The sequence below is a fragment of the Nerophis lumbriciformis genome, linkage group LG11 (genome assembly GCF_033978685.3).
Source record: "Nerophis lumbriciformis linkage group LG11, RoL_Nlum_v2.1, whole genome shotgun sequence".
NCBI classification, from domain to species: Eukaryota; Metazoa; Chordata; class Actinopteri; order Syngnathiformes; family Syngnathidae; genus Nerophis; species Nerophis lumbriciformis.
This window is the reverse complement of record NC_084558.2, coordinates 41,796,075-41,805,827: the sequence shown is the minus strand read 5'-3', so window position 1 is coordinate 41,805,827 and position 9,753 is coordinate 41,796,075. Positions and strand designations below refer to the sequence as shown.

The 9,753-nt window shown below is 39.2% G+C and overlaps 1 protein-coding gene across 1 annotated transcript in view; it reads left to right on the top strand.

The window, feature by feature from the left end:
- The window catches only part of ndufb8 (NADH:ubiquinone oxidoreductase subunit B8), a 15,106-nt gene extending 8,297 nt beyond the window's left edge, over positions 1-6,809 (top strand). Inside the window, exon 5 of the mRNA XM_061966554.2 lies at positions 6,656-6,809. Coding sequence (XP_061822538.2) covers positions 6,656-6,748 — 93 coding nt within the window. The 3' untranslated portion in view covers positions 6,749-6,809. The remainder of the gene's footprint in view (positions 1-6,655) is intronic.
- The last annotated feature ends 2,944 nt before the right edge of the window (positions 6,810-9,753 follow it).

Sequence of the window (9,753 nt, the reverse complement as noted above, 5' to 3'; positions counted from 1 at the left end):
GGCGGTGAGCAGCCTGACGCTGCTTCATTAACACCGCCGCTGTTTGACTGTCAATAAACACACATGGACTGAAGCTAAATTGTCCACTGTCCACTGCAGCATGTGAATGCAATGAAAAGAATAAAATCTGAGCCAACCAGCTGTTAAAATGTCCAGGTTAATGTTTTGGCCATTAAAGGCCCTTCATTTCAAGATTTCAACTGTGTTTGGGCTTTAAACAGGTGGCTGACCTGTTCAGATGGGTGTAACTGCTACTGGTCAAATAATGTGAAATAGCATTTAATTTTAAATGTATGCAATGCCATTTAAATGTAATTATAGATAATAATAATAATAATAAATACTGTGTAGTGTTGTAAATAGTCAACGGGAAGAATTTTAGTAAGATATAAGCCATGAGCACTACACAGCCAGAAAAAAACCTAGGCAGGACAAGTAAAAAATATTGGGGCAAGTAGATTTGAGAAGTCAGGCAAGTAGAAAAAAACCTTAACGTTGAACCCTGCATGTGTTGAGCTGCTGCCGCTTAAGGTTAGACGGCACTGTACATAGAGCGGTTCTGCTCGTTAGTAATAAATTCTAATGTTGGATGTTCACTCCTTCACACAGATGAGTATAGAAAAATATTTTCAACGGCCGAAAAGGGCTCGACTTGGAGAGGAGGTAGGCCTACAGTCCGGACCACAGGTGCGACCTGTTCAGCAGCAGCAGGAGGAGGAGGAGGAGGTTGACTGACTGTGGCAGGACACCTCTGCCTCTGTTTCACTTCATGTTGCTGGTAAATAATATGGTTGTAGTAGTAGGCTAAAGTTTAATTATTTAGTATTCACTAATTAAAGGGGCAGAGCTTTAAGAGACATTTTAGCTTTTATATTTTATAAGATATATTTTTTGTAAGAACCACAATTAATAAATATATTTCAGTGAATCACTAATTGTTCAAATCTGTACATAAATATGTACATAAAATGTAATTATATTCCAACTGCGCGTTCTTCTTGGTCATCGCAGCTGCCGCCGCCACCCCCCGCCCCCCGACCACACCACCACAAATAGATGCCTGTCCTGTGGGAAACACTGCATTGTGTAAATAAAAACTTCTCCCTATCGGCGTATTACGGATACGGCAACAGCAGAAGTCACACTGATTTGCAGTTGTGTAATTTGTTGTGAGTTTATGCACTGTGTTGGTTTTGTTGTTTGAACAAGGTGATGTTCATGCACTGTTCATTTTGTGCACCAGTAAAAAAACATGGTAACACTTTAGTATGGGGAACATATTCACTATTAATTAGTTGCTTATTAAGGAAAATTAGTAACATATTGGCTCTTAATTAGGCATTATTAAGTACTTATTAATGCCTTATTCGGCATGGCCTTATTATAACCCTAATCATCTAACCCTGACCACAACGCCCTAACCCTAACCATCCATCCATCCATCCATTTTCTACCGCTTATTCCCTTTGGGGTCGCGGGGGGCGCTGGAGCCTATCTCAGCTACAATCGGGCGGAAGGCGGGGTACACCCTGGACAAGTCGCCACCTCATCGCAGGGCCAACACAGATAGACAGACAACATTCACACTCACATCCACACACTAGGGCCAATTTAGTGTTGCCAATCAACTAATCCCCAGGTGCATGTCTTTGGAAGTGGGAGGAAGCCGGAGTACCCGGAGGGAACCCACGCAGTCACGGGGAGGACATGCAAACTCCACACAGAAAGATCCCGAGCCCGGGATTGAACCCAAGACTACTCAGGACCTTCGTATTGTGAGGCAGATGCACTAACCCCTCTGCCACCGTGAAGCCCTAACCCTAACCAAATAACTCTAAATTAAGTCTTTGTTCCTTATATGTTCCCCTAGTGTCAAAATAACTCTAAATTAAGTCTTTGTTACTTAGAATATGTTCCCCATACTAAAGTCTTACCAAAAACTTATAACTTTGTCTTGAATTTGACAAAAAACCAACATTTTATTTTTCACTAAAGAAGGGTTCGGTGAATGCGCATATGAAACTAATGGGGTTCGGTAACTCCAACAAGGTTAAGAACCACTGCCCTTAACGTTTATTATAATGATTACGTATAGGATGACACTAAAGACAAGCTTATTTAATAGAAAAAAGTTGTAAATCTACGTGGATAAGATTATACCATTTATGAGGAAACAATGTTATGAGATTACCGGGTATAAAATTTACAACAAAGTTGGAAAAACTACTAGAAAATGTTGCAAAAAAAAAAACATATAGTACAGAGGAAGCTCGATTTACGAACTGAATTGATGCTTGAACGGTTTCGTGAATCGAAAAGTTCATATAGGGATGCAAATATCTCCATAAGAAACAATATAAATATGAATAATGTTCAATTCAGTTCAGTTTCAGTTTATTCAGTTTACCCAGTAATGGATACCAGCCTCGACAAAAGTCCATATTTTAGTTAAGGTTTGTACACTTTGAACACAATATAGAGCGCTATACAGTACTGTGTATTAGGGCTGGGCGATATATTGAGTTTGTACGATATATCGATATCATTTTAAACAAGATATGAATTAAGAAAATATCGTCATCCATCCATCCATCCATTTTCTATCGCTTATTCCCTTCGGGGTCGCGGGGGGTGCTGGAGCCTATCTCAGCTACAAGCGGGCGGAAGGCGGGATACACCCTGGACAAGTCGCCACCTCATCGCAGGGCCAACACAGATAGACAGACAACATTCACACACTAGAGCCAATTTAGTGTTGCCAATCAACCTATCCGCAGGTGCATGTCTTTGGAGGTGGGAGGAAGCCGGAGTACCCGGAGGGAACCCACACAGTCACGGGGAGAACATGCAAACTCCACACAGACAGATCCCGAGGCCGGGATTGAACTCACAACTATTCAGGACCTTCGTATTGTGAGGCAGACGCACTAACCCAGGGGTCGGCAACCTTTAGCAGTCAAAGAGCCATTTTGACCAGTTTCACAAATTATAGAAAACAATGGGAGCTGCAAAAATGTTTTGAAATTTTAAATGAAATAACACTGCATACAAAGTTGTTTTTTTTTGCTTTGTGCTATGTATAAACCAGGGGTCTCAGACACGCTGCCCACACCTTTATGTGGAATTTGAAAGCTGGTGCGGCACACGGGTTTTAAATGAATGGCTCAGCGTCATGCGTGCCGTGATGGTACAGCATATAGCACCCACTACAGCCAGCGTGCCTGATCAGCCATACGTTGTATGGGGCTTCCGCTTGCTCAATAGGTGACAGCAAGGCATACTTGGTCAACAACCACACAGGTTACATTGACGGTGGCGGTATAAAAAAAACAACCTTTAACACTCTTACTAATAATGCACCACACTGTGAACCCACACCAAACAAGAATGACAAAGAAATTTCGGGAGAACATCTGCACCGTAACACAACATAAACACAACAGGACAAATACCCAGAATCCCATGCAGCCCTAACTCTTCCGGGATACATTATACACCGCCCTCCCCCCCACCAAACCTCGCCCACCTCAACCGACGCACAGAGAGAGGGGGGGTGATGTGTGAGGGAGCAGGGTTGGGGTGGGGGCTGGGTTTGGTGGTAGCAGGGGTGTATAATGTAGCCCGGGAGAGTCAGGGCTGCATGGGATTCTGGGTGTTTGTTCTGTTGTGTTTATGTTGTGTTAAGGTGCAGATGTTCTCCCGAAATGTGTTTGTCATTCTTGTTTGGTTTTGGTTCAAAGTGTGGCGCATTATTAGTAAGAGTGTTAAAGTTGTTTTATATTACCACCGTTAGTGTAACCTGTGTGGCTGTTGACCAAGTATGCCTTGCTGTCACGTACGTGTGCAAGCAGAAGATGTATATTGTATAACAAGTGTTGGGCTGGCACGCTGTTAATACAGATTGTAGAGGGCACCAAATGTTGTACCATCATGGCACGCCCTTATTATGGCCGTAAGAGTGAAAATCGGTGAATATTAATCCCGGGAGTTTTCTGCGAGAGACACTGAAATCCGGAAGTCTCACGGGAAAATTGGGGGTTTCAGCAAGTAAGCTGCTGAGCCGCATCAGAGTGATCAAAGAGCCGCATGCGGCTACGGAGCCGCGCCCTCTGCCAATTTGAAGTCAAAATGACCAACCACAGCTTATTTGTTGTTCCTTGTTCTTCCCCGCTTCCCACTCGCTACTAAACCCCTCCCCTTCCTCCTTCCAAGACGTGCTTGCACGTATAAGAAAATTTATGATTGGTTGGTTGTTTACTATGATGAGTTGCGATTATGGCAAAACATTAGGGACAGGCCAATCAGAGGCAAGATAGGGCGGGACATGGAACCAGGAAGGAAAAATCACAACAGACATCCCAAATGACGACGAGAGAGTCGTAGTAAAGAAAGAGGCAATATTTAAGCGGGCGATTTATCTATTCAAAAAAACTAGTGGAAGATGGCAGAGGGATTCTCTTCTTTATATTTTTCTTTTAGCGATGTAGACCACGTCCAGGAAGCCCACAATGCGTCTACTTGGCCACATTTGGACAAAAGAATGCGTCTGGATAAAACATTAATTTCAGTTGTTTACCGTGTAAGCCCAAATCAAAACTGTTCCCGAGTTGCCATATTTCGCACGAAAATGTATGGCGAAGTGAGGAAGATCATAGCCACACAATTAAGTCAAGTCACTTACTTGGCGCTGACCAGAACCATACGTGTGTAACAGTCCATTACATTGTTGACTGGGAATTAAAAAGTGCCTGCCTGCACATTTATTTTTTATCGGCGTTTGATACATTTTGTATTATTTGCACAGCTATGTTATTTATTTTACGAAGAAATAATATTTTTCTATTTTCTTTGTTATGTAATTCTGTGCTACTTAAGCAGTTTATTTTATGTGCTGTAAATACCCATTTTGACTAACTGGGTTAATAAAAGTGCCACTGACTGTTAACAGTACAGTTGTCATCCACTTCAATTTCAGTGAATATCGCTCAAAAATGAATATCTATATATGTTTACTTTCACCAGAAAATATATTGGGATATATATTGAATATCGAGTTTAAGTAAAAATTTATCGAGATATACTTTTTCGTCCATATCGCCCAGCCCTACTGTGTATCAAACAAACATAAGGGGGTGATGGATCAATTTTCTTTTTATTAACAAGTCAGAGCAACAACAGCAACAACAAGCTGCTGTTCTCTGTATGTGATGCTCTGCCAACACACGCACACACACACAGAAGTCCCTTTGGTGTCCTCACAGGCGATCAAAAATCACCAAAATCCTTAACTTTAACAACCATGTTGCTACAATAATAAACATTTTAAAAAGGTTTTTTTATAACTCCACAGCAATTCCGTCCTTCTTTCCACGCTGGTCTGTTGAGTTTTTGGGACCTATATCGAGTTAGCAAAATGGACAAAACTTGTCAAAAGGTGAAAAAACACAGACCAAAAGGTACACAGGCTGAAGCACTGAGTAGTGACAAGTTGTGTCCTTAGCAGAAAGTGACATGGAGAACTCCAACTGCGCAACAATGCTGCGCCCTGCTTTTTGCCTGCAGGCAGAACGCAAAATGAATGAACGAAGCATTCGTACACAGAGACATGATTCGCACATTTGGCTCAATGTAAAAGCTCGTAAATCGAAACGTTTGCAATTAGAGGGGTTCGTAAGTCGAGGTTCCACTGTCGCTATATAATTATAGAAAGTAGAGATGCTTTAAATGCTTTAAAATGTAATATCGGAAATTATCAGTATCGTTTTTTTTATTATCGGTATCGTTTTTTTTTTGTTTGTTTTTTTTTTGTTTTTTTTTTAATTAAATCAACATAAAAAACACAAGATACACTTACAATTAGTGCACCAACCCAAAAAACCTCCCTCCCCCATTCACACTCATTCACACAAAAGGGTTATTTCTTTCTGTTATTAATATTCTGGTTCGTACATTGTATATCAATATATATCAATACAGTATGATTGTGCGTGCTGCTGGTTCACTAATAGTACTAACCTTTAACAGGTAATTTTACTCATTTTCATTTATTACTAGTTTCTATGTACCGGTAACTGTTTTTATATTGTTTTACTTTCTTTTTTATTCAAGAAAATTTTTTGAATTTATTTATCTTATTTTATTTATTTATTTATTTTTTTTAAAGGACCTTATCTTCACCATACCTGGTTGTACAAATTAGGCATAATAATGTGTTAATTCCACGACTGTATGTATTGGTATCGGTTGATATCGGTATCGGTTGATATCCACCCATTCATCCATTTTCTACCGCTTGTCCCTTTTTGGGGTCGCGGGGGGTCACTGGAGCCTATCTCAGCTGCATTGGCAAAAAGCTTATATCGGACATCCCTAATAGAAAGTCATACATAAGACAAGAAAGGTAGTAATTTTACATGGACAAAGTAGGGGGTATCCATATAGAATTATATTACAACAAATATGTATTATGCAACATGATAAATAAATAAATCCTCATTAGTCTTTTTTTAAATTTTATTTGTGCATTTTTATTTTTCAGTAATATTCCTCCTATTCGATACATTTTACATGAATGTTGTCTTCTTCATCCCCAAATTATATTCAATACATAACCTCACCAACATGTTACTTCTATGCTTTATCTCCAACGTTCCAGGCACCAAAACAATATCCGTACAACGACCTGTACTTGGAGAAAGGTGGAGATCCTGAAAAACAGCCAGAGGAAGTCAAGCATTATGAAATATAAATGCTACAATCCTATTCTATGTGTACATATATTACTGTCAAGAATAAAATGCTAACAGTTATGTGTTGTCTTATTTGTATGTTGATCATGTTTTTATTGTTCACAGTTAGCCTACTAATGTATTTAACAGTGGCGGGCCGTGCGTTTCCCACCTAGGCCTTCAGTGATGTCCAACTTCAATGATTACCTCTCAAAATACCATCATTTATGTCACCACGTGACCATTTCTGGAGAAATACTATACAGAGACAACTAGATGAGGCAATTCCTGAAGGAATTGCGTGTGAATGCTCCAATGCTGAAGTTGAACTGAAATCCTGGAGGTTTTTTTACAATTGTTGAAGTAGAGCACACAATTCCCAAACAGGTTGAATATTTTGAAGTTGGAACAGTTTGAATCAGATGAAAAATGTAGGAGTTGTGGAACTTTGAAGAATGTCCCATTGATTTCAATGGGAATTTCCCCAAAAAATGGGAATTTGGGGAAAAGCAGGATTTTTTTTCTGAATTGGTTGGTGTTGGAATTGTTTAAATCGGTCAAGAAATGTTGAAGTAGTAACAGTTTTAATTGAGAAATTCCTGGAATTTCGGGAAAACAGGGAATTGTTCCAGTTCCTTAACCAACTTGGTTTATGTCCGGAATATGAGTGTTTTGACGGTGGAACGGTTGAAATGGGTTGAAAAATGTGAAAGCTAGTAGTCGAACTTAAGAAGGGTGCAATAGGTTACCAAAAAACGGGAATTCCTGGAATTTTGTTGAATGTGGAAAAATTGTATTTTAAATGTCCAATATTAGTTGAATGTGTTGAAGGTGGAATGGTTTGAATTGGTTGAAGAATGTGTGAATTGTGGGAGTTTATAAAATGGCCAATTAATTTTGAATTGGACAAATGCAAAAAAAAAAGGGAAATCCGGGGAAAAAAATTTAAATTGTCAAATTAGAGCACATAATTCCTGAACAGGCTGAATATTTTGAAGTTGGAAAGGTTTGAATCTGATGAAAAGTGTGGGAATGTCCCATTGATTATAAAAAGAATTTAGGAAAAAATTTGGAATTTCGGGAAAAGCGGGAATTTTTTGGAAAATGTTTGAAAACTTGAATGGTCTGAATGAGTTGAAATGGTTGGTGTTGACGTTTTTCAAATGAATGTTGAATTGAGAAATGGCATTACGGAATTCCTGGAATTTCGGGAAAACTGGGAATTTTTCCAGTTCAACAAACAGCTTGTTTTTTTTTTGCTGATTAAGAGGAATGTTTTGACGGTGGAACGGTTGAAATGCGTCAAATTGTGGAAGGAGTAGGTGCCAGAAAAAAGGGTGGAAATAGGGCTTTGGAAAAGCAGGAATCCTGGAAAATCCTGGAAAAATTTTTAAACTTGGGAAAACAAGTTTGAATTTTCAGAATGGTGGAATGGTTTGAATAGGTGGGAAATGGTGGAAGTTTGAAAAATGGCCAATTCATTTTGAATGGGAAAAATGTCCTGGAATTCTGGAAAATCTGGGATTTTTTGGAATTTGTCAAGGGAACATTAACACTACTGTGCATTGAATCACCACCAACAGTGTACATAACTGGTTATTTTCTGGCGCATTTAAAAATCAATAAACCCGCATCAGCAATTAAAACATATCTTATGTGATACTGTCTAAATTAAAATAGCAAAAAACATATTGAACGTGCAAAAAATAAAGAAATAAAATATCTGAACTCACAATCTGTAGAACTCATTCGAGCTTCTGGTGATGTAGCTTTAAAAATCCTTTTTGAAAATGGCCTTGCAAATATATGTGTTGTCTTGTCTAATCATAAAAGATGCAGATGAGGTGTGTTGGCTGACTTCTTAAAAGTTTACTCCACAAGGTGCTCATCAAAAACATCCCATGAATTGATTAACGTGGACCCCGACTTAAACAAGTTGAAAAACGTATTCGAGTGTTACCATTTAGTGGTCAATTGTAGGCAATATGTACTGTACTGTGCAATTTACTAATAAAAGTTTCAATCAAACAATCCATCCCGGTGGCATGCTCTTCACAACTGTGACATTCTGGGTAATGGAGTTCTTATGTTACCTAGCTCAGTGTTTTTCAACCTTTTTTGAGCAAAGGCACATTTTTTGCGGTGAAAATATCTGGAGGCACACCAGAAATCTTTAAAAAACGAAACTCAGTTGACAGTAAAAAGTCGTTGTCGCAATTGTTGGATATGACTTTAAAGCATAACCAAGCATGCATCACTATAGCTCTTGTCTCAAAGTAGGTGTACTGTCACCACCTGTCACATCACGCCATGACTTATTTGGAGTTTTTTTGCTGTTTTCCTGTGTGTAGTGTTTTAGTTCTTATCTTGCGCTCCTATTTTGGTGGCATTTTCTCTTTTTTTATATTTTCCTGTAGCAGTTTCATGTCTTCCTTTGAGCAATATTTCCCACATCTACTTTGTTTTAGCAATCAAGGATATTTCAGTTGTTTTTATCCTTCTTTGTGAGGACATTGTTGATTGTCATGTCATGTTCGGATGTGCATTGTGGACGCCGTCTTTGTTCCACAGTAAGTCTTTGCTGTCGTCCAGCATTCTGTTTTTGTTTACTTTGTAGCCATCAGTTTTCTGCATAGCCTTCCCTAAGCTTCAATGCCTTTTCTTAGGGGCACTCACCTTTTGTTTATTTTTGGTTTAAGCATTAGATACCTTTTTACCTTCACACTGCCTCCCGCTGTTTCCGACATCTACAAAGCAATTAGCTACCTGCTGCCACCTACTGATATGGAAGAGTATTACACGGTTACTCTGCCGAGCTCTAGACCGCACCGACACTCAACAACAACACATCATTTGCAGACTATAATTACTGGTTTGCAAAACATATTTTTAACCCAAATAGGTGAAATTAGATAATCTCCCACGGCACACCAGACTGTATCTGTGGTTGAAAAACACTGACCTAGCTCATAACATCACAATATATATCTGCCTTAGGCCAGCTCGAAGGCCTTACTGACAACTG